This window comes from Orbicella franksi, chromosome 10, assembly GCF_964199315.1.
Source record: "Orbicella franksi chromosome 10, jaOrbFran1.1, whole genome shotgun sequence".
NCBI lineage: Eukaryota > Metazoa > Cnidaria > Anthozoa > Scleractinia > Merulinidae > Orbicella > Orbicella franksi.
The window spans coordinates 8,171,806-8,190,769 of NC_138154.1; the positions used below are offsets into that span (position 1 = coordinate 8,171,806).

The window sequence follows — 18,964 nt, forward strand, 5'->3', positions numbered from 1 at the left end:
TTGGTTTATCAAATGTCTTGAAATCTTTCAGAGGGATCATGGTTGTTAAATTTTTATCGTGTGCTGGCTCTGCAGACTCTTTTCTGTGACTTAACACAGACATTGCTGCCTTTTCTAACATTGACAACCCAGACACACCGACATTCTCATCTTTATCATCTTCATCAAAGTTAAGTACATCCATAATTGATTCCTCTTGTGATTCATTTTCTGGCTCTTCCACAGGTAATGCCATTAGGCTAACATTAGACCGAAGGACCATATTTATGTAGCCATCTTTTTCATCACTCATCAGGAAGATCTATTCATCCTCTGCCATTTCAAGGTGTTCCAAACTAGGATGCAATTGGTAATGCCCTTTATTTATGATTGCCCAGCGGGTATTTCGTGCCTGTCTTTCACAAAGTCTTTGCATCTTTGCAACGAATGAATCAACTGGTGATTCGGTGTGGTCAGTTTCTCTGCTGAGGAGGCTGTTACCACACTCTACCCTGTTTGTAAAGAATGCTTGTGGAGTCTAGCTCGTATTCTTAGAGGTCTGAGCATTGTTGCCTTCATCAAATCAGCCTTGTTTTTTGCAAACCATGTGTGGAATTGTAAACCTTTTTCACCCTGTGGTTCATTCCAAACACCCTCTAGTCTCTGTAGACGTGCTTTGAATGCATCCATGTCTTCAGAATCGACCAAACCCTCTTCAAATCTAGTACCCTGTCGATTTGATTTCAGCTTATTTTTAAGAGTTGTAAGGGTGCTTTTTTGTGTGCGGGTATAAGGCTTTCTTTGTAGTGTCATTTCTGTGTGGCATTATTATAAACTGGTGTTCATCTTCAGTCAATTGATACTCTACTTTTGTCAAAGAATGTCTCTTGCCTTTATCATCTGAAAATATATAAAGAATAATTCAGCAGGTTGAAGTAAGAAAGGAATATAAAGGCTTAGAAAGCCATACATAATTGACTTTACATTTGCTGCTGAGAAATTTTGTCAGTCATGGGAATACTGGGTACAAATGTAGGAAGAGCTGGGGTAGGGAATCTGTGCACAAATTAAGGGAAAGCACTTCAGCTAAGTTTTCCTATTTCCAATGCTGCTGGGTTATTTTTTTCTGGATAAATAAGAGAGGTCTTGAAGACATCTCTAAAATAAAAGACTTAACTGTGATGAAAGAGACAATTCTGTGACAATCGTTGGCATCCCGGTTGAAGTAATAGTGTGTGTGCAATGTCACCCAAGTCCAACTCAGACTACTTGTGTCGAATGATGCTCTTCATCTTACCCTTTGGTAATATCCCTCATCATTCTTTTCGTACAGCAGTGAAACGTGTGCTGGCCATTATTAATCCAAGAACCAGTATCAGCTGACAGTACATCAGCTACGTGTTTCAACTTTGATGTGTCAACAACAAAAGCTTTGTTTTGCATGACCTTCCTTGGAGGTATCGTGAGATGAGATGAGATGCAGTTGGCAGTTGGCAGTGTAACTGTCAATGTTACGAGAGTTTCCGCAACTGCCTCCTCCTTTCTCTCTTTGACATGTCACTCTTCGATTTCAGGCTGTTGAAAATTGGGAGTCGTTTGTCATTCTGATGGTATAACTGGCTACGAAGAAAAAAACAACATGCTTTAGGGTAGCTTCTAAGATTTGCAAACATCACACGATTTGTGGAAAGGCGCTGTTAACATCGTGAAATTGTTTTTGTGGTCACTAACTTATGTATTCAACAATAAATGACTGAGTGGTAACCAGTAATTATGGTCTGGCTTGCATTATAAATGGGTTTGAGACTAAGTAAGTACTATAGGTTGATGACATTACATCTCGTATACACTTTAAGATGTGGGTGAATAGCGCACCACTTACCTGGAAGTGAACAGTGATTTTCGTAGCGATTGGGTAATGGATGTCGCAGTCTGTCTTACTTTTTTGCTTCCTTTAATGGGTGAGTCATCATTTGAGCTCAAAACCACTCAATCAGTCCGTCAGATCTAATACACTTTGGCTCTGGCACAAAGATTTCAAAAGATAATTGAAGGATATGATTTACTTTTTTATCTAAGGAGGAGAGAAACTTTGTATTTCAATACCAATTCTCTCCCCTCATAGGCTCCTACTGATAAATAAACAAAAGAATAGATTCATAAAAAAGCGTGTGGATGGAACAGTGATCCCACTGAATTGAATATTACTATCGATGATTTAACAGCAATGAATTGTATGTCAAAGTATCATGATGTGATGTTCAATGGAATTCTAGCTGGTATTAAGTTGAATTCAGGAAGAAACGTCTTCTGTTGCTGTTTCTGTGGAAACTCTGTAGCTAGAGAATATCTGTTACATTAGACCTGAAAGGGAAGGCACTAGTTTATTGTAGCATTATACCTCCCATATGGCAATTATCAGTTACAGAAATCGATCGAAACAGAATTTATTGCTTTAAATCGGTAGACAGGGCTTTGAAACTAGTCTCATTAGTTATTACAAATTTAATAAACCTTTACTCATGTTGCAATCTTTTACATTCTAATTTTCTTGTTGCCATTCTGAGAAGCTTTTCATTTCTATCTGCCTCATCTTTGGTGTCGGAAATAATGTAACGTTGTAATCACTACCCTGAAAAAAACATTGCTAAATTGAAATGTTGAGAGATCGTTGATTCTTGATCTTTCTGGCTTTCCTGCAGCTGCAGCTTTTTAAACAGTTCATGTTTCATTGCATTCTTGTGTTTCCTCTAATGAAGAAATAGCCTTATATCTGTCTTAAAACCTAGTACAAAGTCACTTTGAAGCGACTTAAGCATAAGTCAGGATTTATGGGATTAGTTATTGCAAAGTATGCACATATCCTGACATACAGTAACGGCTTGATATGATCATACATTCTATTATGTTCACACTGACTATACTGCAATACTTCGTTGTGTACTTAACCTTTAAGGGATCGCAGCGTTCGCAGGTTTCACTTTTGATCTGGAATTCGGCGTCTACTGACCCGCCTTTCCACAAGCTTTTTTCTGGGTTGTACTCTTCCTTCCATTTGCTTTCCCAGCATTCCATCTTGTTATTCTTTCTAAGCTTCTAACGGTGAGATAACAAATAAAGAAAACAAACATGTTTCATGTGCAAGCAAAGCATAAATGATCTACAATTTTACTTACCCATTTTTCCCTCTTTTTGAAACCCTCCTCAATGACTGATCTCTGGTGTCTGCTGTGTTGTTTCAGATATTGTTTCTTTACGCTGTAGAAAAAAGCATCTTCTTGTAATAAACTGTGAGAAGTTTTTACTTGCTCTGTATTCCAGAGGTTACATGATTGTATAACAACAACAGAAGACAGGAGAAGAAAAATTATTTTTATTAGAAAGTTGTGCAAGCCAGTCTGCAACAGTAAATATCAAATGCACAAAAACAAAATTCCATTTGCAACTCCTCAGAAACATCTTGTAACAGCCAGCAGAAACTAAAAGCTACATGACATGCAATGCAAACGCATTTCTGGATCAACAGAGTACATGACTTTGTAGCAACTACGTAGTGTATGCAGTATTTACTCAAAACTAATAAAAAAACTCAACTTACCTTTTGGTACCAATACTTTTCAGTGTCAAATTGCACAATGCTACTGAATCAAGCACTGGTTTCACAGGGATAGAGGTTAGTGGAGGACCTACATAATCAAGAATTCAAGAAAAAAAGATATTATGATCCAGGAGTATCTCATTTCATTGCTTTGTTACATATCTCTTCTGAGACAACAAAGAACTTGGCTTTTTATAACCTACAGCCTGTATGTATAACGATAAAACAGCATGCAAAGGATAAACATTGTAATAAATTGCCGAATGTACGTCTCACCTCCAAGATGGCATTGCCGTTTAGCACAAGGAGCATCATCCTTCTCTAATCTCATACTTGTCGTTGCAATTGCTGGTTTTTTTCTGTAAACAAGGAAGTATGGTTTGTTTCCAAATAAGTACACTGAAATAAATATTGCAGAAACAGGTCACCAACACATTCTCCAATTGACACTGACCTTCTTTGCCTTTCCAGAGAAAGAAGATGACCAGCAAATTCTGATTCAGTGGTGTACCCACACTTGATCTTCGTGGACACCCAAGAAGAGTACAATACACTGTAACGAAATCCTTCAATGACCCCTTTGCTAGACGTGACTACACTGCTTTTACGAAGTGTAGATTCATTTGCGCCTGCTTCCAGTTCGACGGCCACCATGGCCTGACATAACAGCAAATAAACAAATCCCTTCCAAATGCCCCAAACAGCAAAGATGTAACCAAAAATTGTAACAAAAACAAAGAATGGACGTTCCTCTGACCAACTGATGATATCGTTGCATGCGCCAAACAAGGATGGCTTTGATTGACAGAGATAGTATATAGATTTAGCCAAGCCTAAAAGCGGAGCTCCTGATTGTAATAACTGACGATAAAGGAAAGAGAAAATTATTTTTTCTTGGATCAGAAACCCAAAAAATGATCATTTGTGAGCATGTAATTGTTCAGCATGTGGTTTTGCTAGTTTTTCCAGTTACATTTTAACAAACTATACCCAACAATCCTAACCAAGATTGGAGAAATTACATGTGCAATATATCAGGGACTTTCCAAGAGACGATTGTACAAGGAATATGTCAAAAGAAAAGTCAACAACACTCCAGGGGTTAATTTGCACAACCTCGATGAGCTCTAAACCTGAGCCCGCGATATAGTCATGTGATACTGGTCAGCAGATAGCTTGTTGTGACAGCTGTCAATTAACAATAGTGTGGATGCCCAAAATCAAAGATGTAGTTATGGTAATGGTGCTACTTTGTTGGTTTTCAAGGTATTGGTGTACAGTCACGTGACAACCAAAATTTTTCAGATCGATGGGTTACCAAATTTTCTAAGGTATGGGGCTCCGCTCGAAGGCATGCAGGAGCTCCGCTATAAATCACTGTCATAACCGCTTGACAATTTTGAAAAACTTTGCCAATTCTATAAAAATTTTAGGTGTGCTAATGTGCATGCTTCACCTGTGAGCTGCTCTTTTAAAAGTGCTAAGGAAAAAATGTTACTCTCCTCACCTCTTTTAAAATGAATATAACTTTTACTTGTCACAGATATTTTTATGCTTGTATTTGCCAAATGAAAATATTTCCCACAGTAGCACTTTCGTGAATATAAAATTGATGACATAGAACACATGGACAGGCTGACTCCATGTGTTTGGCTCAACATTCTGTTGACCCACACTGAGAAATTCTGGGCCTGGTAGTGACTGTTAGGCTGGAAGTGGGCAATTACTGCTCCTTTAGTTCCATGTACATGGGAGTCAATAATGAAAAAAATGCCACTACTGTCCACAATAATTAACAGTGCCATCTCATGTACCAGCAAAACATGCAAGGATGGGCATTACTGTGACAATGTCCTAACAGCAGTGTTTAACTGATCCAAGGGGTTAGCACCAAATGCATTGTATTCACAGTACACTTGTTCCTCTTGACACTGGTCTTAAGCTAGTTCTATTCCTTCATCAACAATGACATGAACATCTTTATCAAAAAGCTGATCATGAATGCTATTTCTAGCTATTATGGCATGTTCTAAAGCAGTCTGCCAGTGAATGTTCAGATTCTGTTCCACTTAAGTGTTATCCAGGTTACACTGCTGATAAAGTAAACCAAAATTACAAGCAATGAAAATGCAAGAATTTCTTCCATTTTGGTTGCAGATTGTTGACTGTGACATGTTGAGGGGGAAATACCACTCTGTTACTCCAGTTCCTACATTGGCTCCCAGCAAGTCAACTTGCAATGCTGAGGTTGGTTGAACAGATTGCATAGGGCTGACAATTGAAGGAGGAGAAGGCAGTGAGGTGACACTGACAGCAGATGCTGGAGAGGAAGGTGGCAGGATGTTGGTAGTCAGAGTGGCAGCTAACGATGAGGTGGCAGAAGACTGGCTGTTTGCATTCAGAGTGGATGCTGAAGTGGCAGAGGGCTGACTGTTTACATTCTGAGTAGCAGAAGACATGATAGAAGGCCGAGTGTGTGCATTTGGTGTGGCAGCTGAGGTGACAGAAGGTAGAGTGCTTAAATTCTGTGTAGTAGCTGAAGTGGCAGAAGGCTGACTGTTTACATTCTGAGTAGCAGAAGACGTGATAGAAGGCCGAGTGTGCATTTGGTGTGGCAGTGAGGTGACAGAAGGTAAAGTGCTTAAATTCTGTGTAGCAGCTGAAGTGGCAGAAGGCTGACTGTTTACATTCTGAGTCGCAGCTGTAGTAGCAGAAGACTGGCTGTTTGCATTTGATGTGGCAGCTGAGGTAACAGAAGGTAGAGTGTTCAAATTTTGAGTAACAGCTGAAGTGGCAGAGGGTATGGTGTTTCCACTGACAGATGCTGCAGGGGATGTACTGGAGGTCAACTGTCCCTGTAGCTGTCAAAGATCTGCTGCCAATCTCTCGCTTTTCCTTCTTCGCTTTTGGTGGTAACTGCTCCACCAGCTTCTAATCTGATTGTTTTTCAACACAGCCAGCCCTCTTTCCCACATTGCTATGATGCAGTCTGCAGGACCTGCACAGACTCCTTCACTTGCTTGTCTGTCGTAAAACTGAATCGTTACCTCTTTTTGCTCAGTGTTAACTGGAATAACAGGTTCTGTGGCATGCTGAATAAACTGGATGCTGTATGGCTCTCCAGAGTAATTTCCTCCATCTGTCAATGAGAGATAGAGCTCTTCTGTCATGATTGCACCAGTTGCTCCTGCAATAGGGCATGATCGGCTGGCCAGAACTTGGACTTGAGCCTTGGTCTTCTTAAGTTCTTTCCCCACCCCAGCAAGAGATCGGGCAATTAGTCCGCCACTTTGCTGACCAGCTGTTGGAAACTAGAAGTTCCCAAAAAGGGATATATCTTTCAGTGCCCCAACTTTGTTTGGTGCCTTGGCTCTGTCTGTGTTCGGCTTATGGCACTAGACATTCTTAATTGCCTATGAAACAAGAGGCTCCAAGTAGCCTATACTCATGCGCAAGAGAATAAGTCATATGAAATAGATACACAATGCGTACATAGTCAGACAAGCACTTTGAAAACGTTTGCCATCTGACAACTAGAAATAACACAGCAGAAACGCTAATTTGAAAAAAGTTCATCAGAGATCTAAGATATAGATAATTAAGATGCAGGAGAGAAGATAAATGTTGAATGCAATATGCCATCTTTATTACAAGGATATCATCAGGCGAATAACTAAACAAGCGAAGTCGAAAAATTACAGATAGAGAAGTAACAAATGATCAGACTTGCAAATTGGATGAAATATCTTTTTTCATAGCAGTTCTGAACTAAATCTCTTTAGGCATTTTTTGTTCGTGTTAGACTTGTTTATGTTGGTTGTTAGGAATATATTCCAGTACTGGGCCATTGTAACAAATATCAACTTTGCCTTTTTTTATTATATTTGTAATTTGATTTTAAAATACACTTGAAACTCGATAAAATAACAGTACTCCTCAGTAGGCACCTGGTGTCTCTTGTAAGTTACATCATGCAATGCCATATTTCCGAGAATTAAAATATTATTATACATATATATATATATATATATATCCTTAGACATGTTGCTAAAAATGTAATGTTTCAATAATTGATACAAAATGCAAGGTGTACTAGACTAACCAAGAAGCAGGAAAAGAAAAAGGAAAAAAAATTAAACACACAAGTGTTTTATTACCTGACATTGTTCATCACATTCTTCTTGACTTGAGCAATTTCAGTTTTTAATGGACACAAACCTTGTACCAGAATAACTTTAAGTATATTACAGTCCTTTTTGCATTTTCTAAAAGCTAAAGATATAAACAGTTGTCTGAAATAACACCAAAAACACTTTCTCATGGGAACTCGAGCAAGTAAATTTCAAAGTTCAGAGGAATTGTCAGGTTAAATGTGGGTAAAATTTCATCATCAGTTTCATTTCACCAGTACTTTCAAGTGTTTCATATATTACTTCAAAATTTATTTTCTACATTTGGTGCTGTTAGAAATGATTTCTTTTGAGAAGATATTTAAAAGAGTTGCACAGAAGTTTCCAATAATCTCAGTAAAACGTTTTAGTCCGCTTGTTACTCAAACTTTTGGTGGATCCCTTCTTAACACCTAAGCTAGTATATAACTATAACTGAACTGAACGACTTTAATCTGCATTTGATAATGGCGACAAGATAACGCCGAAATGTCAAGTTATAGCATTTATTTTTCTTTTATAATAATTTCTTTGTAACCAAGTATCTTTTGGGATTTGAGGGACAAAAGAAACTTGAAAATTTTGTCCTGAAATCCTCGGAGACATGCTAGAATATTGATATACGGTATATCGAACATGGCCTATTACCTGCCCATTTTGTTGAACACGTCCATTTACACGAACAGGAAGCATTTTTTGACCAAAAGATCAAGTACACAGAGCACGTTCTTAGTAACTGATTCTTCGTAATATGTCCTTGATTCTCCAAAACCCTAATAAATGTGAGACTTGTAATATTGTCAGATGGCGATCAACACAAACAATGGCTTACCTCTCCAGAAACACTTTCTTGCTGTTCACGGATGCTCACATGCCAGTTCAGAATCTTTAACACGAACTAAAGTACTGATAGGTACTTTCACACCGTATCAAATTGAGGAAAAAGCACAATGCTTGCGAAAAAACAGCACCTTCTTGAAGAATCCAATATGGCGGACAGAGCTCCAAAGACCATGGTAAATGTATGCATGCATAAATTTGCATGCACAAATGTGACACCAAAACGGAGAAATGCAGCCCAATCCTTAACTCATGCGCCATACTGTGCATGAGTAAATAGCAGAACAAAATGGAAAGCGAGTAGTTAAAATTTGTAAAATGACAACAAAAAATATTATTTGTCTTGGTGATATCCATACCTGCATTAGGAGTTGAGGACTTTCTCTATGAGACATCCTCAAAATTACATAAAATTGTTAGGCTACAGGCAAGTGAAATTTGCAGGAAAATTCAAATAGCATGAGCAGTATTAATCATCATGACATTTTAATTGTGCACCCAGCAATAACATTTCAAGTATCCAAGGGTTTCTGGAGTGAGGAGTCACCAGGCATAACATCTAACTGGAGTTTTCATTTGAAATGCACTTTGCATGTGGGGCTTTTGTTAAGGCAGCTCAACATAACTTAAGAGTTTCCTCATCCATTAAACATGTTATGGACATTCTATAAATGACATTATTGAATAAGGCAATGATGCATACCCCAATTATCTCTCCAAGCTGATTTTGTGTCTCCAGGTTGTTGCCAACTTGCACCCAATGTACTATTTTGTGGCTAACATGGGCAAAATGTGTGTCAAGCTAGGACTTTCCCTTTCCTCTTCAGAAGTTATTGTACTCTACTAAGGTTAAATCAAATGCTTGATTTACTTTGGCCAGGTAGAGAAGGAGGCCTGAATTATGGTAATGAGGGACATTATCTGCTGCAATAAAATAACATACAAACAACCCAAATTAGAATAGAAAATAGTTTTCTCAATATTGATATTTCATATCAGCACATTCAGACAATCATCACACATGACAATGTGACTCTATGCACAATAAGAGAAAACAGGGTCCTGCAGACATTACCACGCACAATTCCAGGTTATTCACACGAGATCTGACAGCTACATTTCACAGTCATGGCTAAAAAAGAAGTCACCAAGTCTTGCACCAAACGTGCAAAAATACTGCTTTGAAATCACATATAGTAACAAAATGTTTTGTCACACATACTTATTTCTGTTCATGAAATATAATACAAGAAAATGTAAGGCCAGTCCAGCAGCCAATTATGGTAATAATAAACCAGAAAACAAGTACACTCTAAACCCAGGGAATGATTGTTGGAGCCATGAAAAGCCACATCCATGGCACTCTGGCTGAACCAAGAATCTTGCTTGGTGTCCTCACACCATAGGTCCAGCACCTCACTAATTTTCTTGTTTTCCTCAACTTGGGCTCGGGCAAGGAGGCCATGGAGAGATATGCCTCTCTTCCCATACCAGTCTCTTTGAATCTCATGAAGATGCACACCAAGCTCAAGTGGTTTCATCTTGTAATCAATGATTACCACTGCTTCGCCTGGTTGGAGATTGTTGAGCACAAATCTGTGGTAGTCTCCTTGATGCTTGGTTCTCAACAAATGACCAATATACAACACACTGGAGGTCATCACTTCCTTCAGCTCCTCTTTCAGTCTGTCTCACTCAGAGGTATCTGCTATCCTCCTTATGTGAACGTTCACAACCTTCTCAACTTGAACCAATGCAACAACATCAGGGCAAGACAGCAATTTTCCTGAACTGGGTGTTAAGGAACTGCTGATGCTTTGTGACCTTTGCTTTCTCTTCTTTCACTGAGATAGCTGCATTACATTCAATGTCATTCAACAAAGTTTGCATGTTGTCATAATTGGAGTGACCATAATCATCACAAAGATTGCAAAGTCCTGCCAACATTGTGTCAGAGCGAAAGCTTGGTGGAAGATGGCTATAAATATATGTTCTCTTTACGCCATTAGGAAACTCTAACAGGTACTGGTTAACCAGGTTTTTGATGCTATCTTTCCAATACCTGACTGGAATGTCTTGATCATTAATAATGATGCTCCTGCAGGATGAAGGTCTTGACACTTCATCCCTCATGAAGAACTCTGGATTCATGCACTGTCGTTGGAACTTGCACTAGGATGGCAGGGTCCCACCATGACCAAAGAGAATTGCATGCACTCTGGCTGCAGTGACAGTACACGGAGAGCAACCAAACTGTTCTTGCAGAAACCGATATGTGTAATCCATGGCAACAATGGGCAAAAACCTCCTCCATTCACCTGCAAAATATGTCATTCTTCCAAAAGATTCAGCAGCAACAATCCTGTTCTTAAATGCAGAAACACATTTCTTGCACCCAACTATTTCAGTGATTAATTGAGGCAAGTCTGTTTCTTCGAAAACTACAACTTTCAAAGTTGCTTGTCTTAAGGTGTCAATTATTTCACTTCTGATTTCTCTCTGGCCACGTAAACTTTGATTTTTATATGAATAAATAAGAATTCAAATATATGAATTGTTGATTTTATACGGAATTATTGTTGATCCTCAGTCAAAAATATCACTACATATGCCATTTTCGATCTTGATCATGGGTTGTTGACCAAGATTTGCCTTGTTTGTGTGCAAATGTTTGAATCAGTGACACAAAATGAAAATATCTAAATTTATTGGATGCTGGATCATGGCAGCTATTGGGTATCAGGATGAGTTAACATTCCACAGCAGTCAAATGCTATGAAAGAACAATTGTTTGGTACCTAAGAAAGGAAACACGAAAACCCTTTTTTCTCCTTGCATTTATTGTTTCAATTCTTTGGTGAGGCAATATCAATACGAACTAGGATATTTCTCTATTTCGTGACTGCACTCGTGGATCAGCTTGTTTTTGTGCACATGGATGGAACATGACACCACAAGAATGATTGTATTGAGATAACAGCAGATCCATACCATGCAAGTCTTGTGCGAAATGACATAATTATAATCAAGGTACATATATCTGCTTTCAAAAGCTCAGTAGCAGTTGTTATTTTCTAGTGACTTTTTTAATATTTAATATGATTTTTTTAATATTTTTTCATATTAATATTCGGTAATTAATATTTAATATTAATGGCAAGAAATCCACTGTACAGTGCATCTGGACTTGGAAATGAGGAACTCATCAATACAAGCACCCCATTTGAAATACCAGGTTTATTTTCTGAAATTGAGGCCATAACTTCACATATCAATGCCCAAGTTGAAGACAAGAATCAGCTCATTTCTGTTAAGCCAGTGCCTGATTAGGCAGCAGTAGACACGTCAGTAGGCAAACTTACTCTTAGTCCAACTACCTTGCTTGATACTGAAGAGTATGAAGCAAGATCTATAGACATCTGTGACTACATACAGCTGTTAGAGCATCCTGAACTGTTTGCCAACCCAGAGCAAAGAAGAAGGGAAGTGCAGGGCTTGAAGTTAACTTTTTCGTTCAGAAGCCAGCTAGCGACTAACAGAAAAATTTTGGTCGTCACACCATAAATTTTGGTTGTCAACTTATTTTATATACAACTTACACAAGAATTTTATATGGTACTTTGCAGGCAAGAAAAGTCCCAATTGAAGAGCAAAAACAATTAGAAACAACACGAGTAACACTTAGTTATAAAGCTACTGTTGTTCTCAGGTAATATGTCTCTGGTCCGAAGGTGACAGTTGTCTCCATAGTCATTTTAAATGAAGCATAGCATAAAACATTTCAAGTATGTGGTTTTCATTGTAAGACAAACACGGGTCCTTGCATATTTCTTCAAAATGCCGTTCTTTATTTTCAACTTGCTTTCCTCAACGCCTTTCGCTGCTGACAAACAATGAATGAAGGATTCAAAGTTTGGATTAACCTTTTGGCTGAACCTTCATTCCCTGCACCTAAAAACTCACGTAATTCCTTCAACTGATTGGTATCTGTCACTATTTTTGCAGCAAATGAAAAGCACATGGTGTTGAAGTGCACTTGTGATCCCAGTTTTGGAAGAAGCTGCTGAAACAATATGGCGTGCCGTGAACACAGTATCGACATATCGAAATACATTCAATTTTTTCGATTATCTTGTAATATTCAGACATTATTTTACTGGGTGAAGGGTGAGTTGTATACTAGCTTCCATATCCAATTGATTTCCTAATATAAAGATTTAAAAACAAAAGTTGTGTCGTGGTTTTCTTTAGTTATTGGGCAGAATGCGAGTTGCCAGCTGGCAACCAGTTCTGAAAATTTAGCCACCAGTGCTCAATTTTTGGTCGCATTGGCAACCAGTGAGGTGCAATTTCAAGCCCTGAAGTGGAAAATTAACTTTCAGAAATTCAAGGTGGTGGAAATCTTACAGAAGATCTGGTGACATTACCAAAACGCTTTGAAAATGTTACTGAAAGCTACTAAGAAATGTTCCCAGCTGCAAATGAGAGTTTATTGTTCTCCGGAAGTGAAGACAAAGATGTACAGAAGCACAACAATGAGGATAAACCACTCTATCACAATGCCTCACTGACCATTGCAGAAACTGTTCTACTGGTTGGTACATTTCCATTAGATACACCCTTTGGATGTGCTATGAATGATTTGCTCATCCTGATTAGTCTTCATTGCATCAGGGCTGATTTATGCCGCACATCTCTTCATCAGTTCTAGCACTTTTTCTGATCAATCAAGAGTGCCCTAGTATATCATCGCTATTGCTGGCATTGCTTTTTACCCGTTGATGACAGAGCAACTGAGACTTGTCAAAACCATCTGTACTCAAAGGATCTAACTGAGAGTAAGTCTTGTTCTTTCTTCATTGAAGTGGTAATTGTCTCACAGATTTTCCATTTGTTTGCTGATAGTGGCCTCTATGAAAATTTGACACATCGTTTTAGAAGGACCTAAACAAATGTTAACCACTTTGAAGACATTTATGATGGCACTGAATACAAAATTCACTGCAATTCTGGGATTTTAGATTTCCAGCAAAACATTTCGTTATTGTGGAACGCAGATGGTGTTCCAGTGTTTAAGTCATCAATTTTCTCCACATGGCCATTGTACTTTGTAATAAACGAACTTCCCTCTAGTGGTCCCTTCATGGTTGATTTCAATATCCATATGCTTACTGCACCTTTCAATAACATGCGGACTTTAAAATTGAAAGCTTAACCAACAAATGCCTTTTTTGCAACAGTCAATCAAATGTTCGGCGGCTCCTTCCAACTTCTGACTACTGCTGAGCACTGTTTTGTTGTCTGAACTGTGCTGAACGATTTGATTACCGCATACTTGGTAGTAGTGGGAAGCTGGGAGGAGCTGCCAAACATTTGATTGACGGCAGCAAAAAAACGCATTTGTCAGTTGAGCTTGAATTTTACAGTCCACATGTTATTGAAAGGTTCAGTAAAATAAACCAGACATCATCTACAAACAATTTTATGCATCAGCTGTTTTCATATTCTTTCTATCCTCTCATAACTAAGCCAACCGGAATAACAGAAAGGAGTGCAACATTAATCGATAATATATTGTAACAAATAGGCTAAGCAACAATGACTTACTGTAAGAGGTATGCTGTCTACTGATGTATCAGATCATCTACCTGAATAAAACTAAAAAAAATGTATTTGAATGAAGCAAATAAACTAAACAAACATGGCTGCGGAGGTTGCCATAAATTAAATATGCAGAAATCCATGGTGCAAAAATACTGTTTACTTTAAAAAGCTAAAATTCCCAAAGAAAGGTGACCAAATGAAAGAAACACGACAGGAAGTTCAATAATAAATTTTCATTCAAAATGGGGCAAAAAAAAAACTATCTTAAAGCAAAAAGTGTTCAAAATTTCGTAGACATGGTTCACCGCATTACAGCATGTTCAAATTAATTCTTCATGCTAAAGTGAAAGCTTGAGTTTCTGCCAATGGCTTTTGCAATAATTTTATCAGCCCTGGCTTCACTAGTCGTTCAAAAATTTGCATTAAACTTGGAAGTTATACAGTACATTACCATTTTTTGTTTTCTAAAGTCCAGGACGCTGCTTTAAATCTGTGATCTGTATTCAAAACCCCCTTGAAAGCACACTGACTTTGTAAACACAAGGTTGTATTTCCCTTCAAAAGCATCCTTAATTTCCATGTCAGAACTTTCTGGCTGGACACCTAGTCTTTCATCAAGGAAATCAAAGGAAAAGTAGCAAGACAAACTGTCTCAACAACTTCTCTTTCACCATGTTCAAAAAAGTCCAACACAAATGACCTAATGAGGAATGTCAAACTCTCTCCAGATCTAGTCGGTGATCACAACGACTAATGTATCCTTCAACTACTACATTGATTCCCTTTGATTTCTTCCAAACCAAGCCTCTTGAACAAAACATTTTGTTTCAGCTTACCTGTGTTGTGTGTAGCTTGTTCAGAGCCCCAGTGCAAAACAAGTCATGAAGACCTTCCCTCAAAACAAACGTTGCAACTCTATTTGCCGACAAATGAACACATGTGACCTCTAAGTTTTAAAAAAGGCACTGTCAAGCATCAGAAATATCCACGAATACCAAATATACTCACTGAGAGGTTGTTCGGGGAAGGACAAATTAACCTAGGGTACATTCCTTTGGGGTGATCTGGATCAGGGTCAGTGGTCCAAGATCACTCAGAATATGGTGCATCAAAAGAACTGATGAATCCACTCATGGTCACAGATTCATCAGTTCCTTTGATGCACCATGATCCAAGTAATCTTGGATCACTGATCCTGATCCAGATCACCCCAAAGGAACGTGTTGTGTTCTCCAAATGCGAAATGACTCTACTCAAAGAAACGACCTTTAATATACAATGACTAAACTGTAACTGAAAATTACAACACACACAGTTTAGGATGAAAACGAATATTAATAGATTCCATGACAGTTTTGGGTTATGTAACTCCTGCGAGGTTTAACGTTAATTAACATAACAGAATGCACTCCTACAGACAATCCTTGTACAAACTCAAGCCCACTGAGTTATCAGTGGTTTAATTAATTGTAATAATGTCTGTTTTCTGGTCACAGTTTAAGGGGATGACTCGAAAGGACCTCATTAAATATTCAAAACACTGACGTCAGATGATGCATCCCGAAGAATGTCCGGCAGTTGTCAATATGACAGCTAAGTGTTGTGGAAGTTGTGAGAGGTCTCTTCTATGACAGTTAGCCTCCTTTCTGAAGATATAAGGGCTTAAGTTTCCTACAGATGAATTATTTTGTACTGTACTGTGCAAACTTTCTCTCCTGTGAAACATAACCTTACTAACTTATGAATGTGTAGCTCTTCTTTCCTGTGGGACCTCTGGGTCATCCCTTGGTCCTTTCAAGACATCCGGGCACAATTAACAATTTACATCTGACAAAATATTGACAAGATTCGGAAGTGAGTTTGGGGACTTCTCTGCTTCCGGACTACACAAATTAACTAGCTGTGGTGAAAACCCAGCAGATTTGGACAAAATACAAGTGGGAAAAATAGAGCGGGAATATTAAACACTTCTTTTACAGGAGGAAGAGTTTTTCAAAACTATTCAAGACACTAACAACAAGATTTTGTTTGTTTTTAAGGATTTTGGAAAACCTCAAGATAAAGGTAAGAGAAAGAGTCATGCACTAGATAATCATTGCACAATGATTTTAAAGTATAGCTACACATAAAGATTAGAAATTATGCCATATAGTTATGTCAAGTACAAGAGGACCTTGGTGTTTTGTCCACACATTGTGACACGACATGTGTGATTGAGATATGTCCTTACCATATTTCCTCAATAATTTCAACAGGTGGCGAGAAGTCCAAAAAAACATAAAGTTTTCTTCGAAGATCCTGAAGGTGGACATAACAGAAATTGTCAGTAGTTAATGCAGGAATGCAATGTTGAGTTTCTTTCTATTTTTATTTGTAGTATATACCATCTAGTATCTAAATTACTTTCAAATTCGAGGGAAGCCTAAATAGTAGTTTTTTGATAGAAGAAAACACCACTGATCTGATGAGTAATTACCAAGTATGGTTACAGCTGGTGAAGTTTGGTGGATTATGAACGACAAATTTGGAAATATCGGCCAGCTTTATCAAGATGCACCACCTGTGACAGAGCTCCTTTAATTTTAAGTGAACTTTAGTTCACCCCTCGTACTATCTAGGTTGGGACACTTGCGTAACTAACTAGTAACACACAATGAAAAAAGGCCTCAGTTATTTTTTCTCCCTGATAGAGAAGTGTCAGAAGGAATCACTTTCTTGAGTTTTAAAGCTATGTTCCTTTACACAAAACAGAATAATTCCTCAAGTAAACAAAATTCTGCATTTGGGTTACAGGTGGCTGGAATATCTCAAAGAATTGACCCAAGAATAGTGGAAAGAATACAAGCATTAGCCAGGGATGGTGTCCGAGATGTAAACAAGATGAAATGTCACATCCATGTGTATGTCTAGAATAGTCTGTTTCCAGGAGGCGCACCCCCCTAACTCTAATAAATGCTTCTGCCCCAGCAAGAATACCCTAAAAAATCACATGTACCATGTAGTTATTAAACAGCATTTGGCAAAGGTTGACCAGGTGAACCTTGTTGAAAAAAAATCAATTTGGTAAGCTGAAAACGAGGGTGATTTTTTCGAATTTCGTTCCTATGTTGACCCAGAATCCAAGAATGCCGCTGCAGACAGAAAACACAGTGTTGAAGAGGGTGAACTGGAAGATGATGATCTCGAGGAAATGAAAGTGGACAATGGCACTACAAATAAAGGCCTTCTATTCGTCCACCAGACAAGCTGGCAACGACATCTCCTTAAAAGTTACGTGGATGAAATGTCCCTTCTAGATGCCACTTATAGGACAATGAAATATACTCTGCCCCTCTATTTCCTCATTGTAAAGACGAATGTGGGATACAAAGTCATAGCTTCATTTGTAACACACTCAGAGACCACTGATGCTGTTAAAGAGGCTTTGTCTGTCATTAGGAAGTGGAATCCTGATTGGGCTCCAAAACACTGGTTGATTATACTCAAGATGGTGTTGTCTATAGGATTCCCTGTGAGTGCGGCAAAGTCTACATCGGGGAAACAGGGAGATCTATGAAGAAGAGGATCAAAGAACATGACAGGGATATACGACTTGCCCATACCCAGACCTCCGCTGTTTCTGAACACACCCACGAGACCGGCCACTATCCTATCTGGAATGAGGTCAAGTTTATTGATTGAGATCCTCACTGGTACACACGTAGGGTCAAGGAAGCTATTCACATAAGACTTCACCCTAACAACATCAACAGGGATAGTGGAATTGAAATTCCTGAAGCATGGATACCCACGATCAAGAAACACAACAACAGGAGAACGGTACAACAGCGGACCACTGAGGGAACAGTTACTCACCAGAACAATGGAACAATAGGAGGATCGAAATGCACCAATCACAGCCGACCTTTGTGATGTAAATGATACCGTGCAATTAGTCGACCTTATTGCCTGAAGAAGACTAGCAGTAAGCAGTCGAAGCGTCGCAATCTACATCTCAAGTGACTACATCATGAGACAAACGATAATACACTTTATTATTGCATCTACCACGATGAATAACAACAACCTTTTCCTCGACAGGAAAACTGAACTTTGCAGCCTGTGTCGTCTATGGTGGATGTACATTCTTGCAGCGAATTATTGTGCACTTAACACGTTAACGCGACCTTATCACAGGAAACAAATGACACAAACTATGCGGAATGACCTCTTGTGGTGGGCAGATTTCATGGAGATCTTCAATGGCAAAACCTTCTTTGTCTCCACTGAACCCACGTTAACTGCTGAATTTTCCACAGATGCCACTCTTGTGGGTGGCAGTGGCCATTACCAGCCAGATTGGTTCTATGCTAACTGGCAATCTGACTTTCTGCATTTGCAAAGTTGTCATATCAATGAACTAGAACTATTTACTGTCCTGCTAGCGCTCAGGCAATGGGGCCCACAACCTTCACATAAATGGATCGTTATCTACACCGACAATACAGTCACAAAATCTTGGCTTAACAAAGGAACTAGTAGATCAGAGAGGACAATGGTCTGGTTGAGAGAAATTTTCTGGCTATCCGTAGTACACAACTTCAGAGTTACATCTCGCTACATTCAGACAACAGATAACACCACTGCCGACACACTATCACTCTTACACAATCACCTGAGTGCCGACAACTTTCTCTCCCTGCTTCATTCTGGCTCAATCACGAACAATTGTACTAATCTGTCATCAACTTCTCTTTCTCTGCTTCCAACACAGGTCCAAATCGTGCTAAAGAGC

General features: G+C 38.7%; 2 protein-coding genes and 1 pseudogene across 2 annotated transcripts in view; 1 reads left to right on the forward strand and 2 right to left on the reverse strand.

Annotated features, from left to right (window-relative positions):
• The window catches only part of LOC145500997 (uncharacterized), a 383,300-nt gene that overhangs the window by 52,120 nt on the left and 312,216 nt on the right, over positions 1 to 18,964 (forward strand). The gene's annotated exons all lie outside the window — the stretch shown is intronic.
• On the reverse strand, positions 3,835 to 7,479 carry LOC145501144 (uncharacterized). The gene has a single exon (XM_081480700.1). The coding sequence runs from the start codon at positions 6,745 to 6,747 to the stop codon at positions 6,442 to 6,444; it is 306 nt and encodes a 101-aa protein (XP_081336826.1). The 5' UTR covers positions 6,748 to 7,479; the 3' UTR covers positions 3,835 to 6,441.
• LOC145501577 (uncharacterized) lies at positions 10,351 to 12,688 on the reverse strand (annotated as a pseudogene).

Bases quoted from the DNA above. Each gene is read 5' to 3' on its own strand.
- LOC145501144 (XM_081480700.1), bottom strand. From the start codon at position 6,747: ATGACAGAAGAGCTCTATCTCTCATTGACAGATGGAGGAAATTACTCT.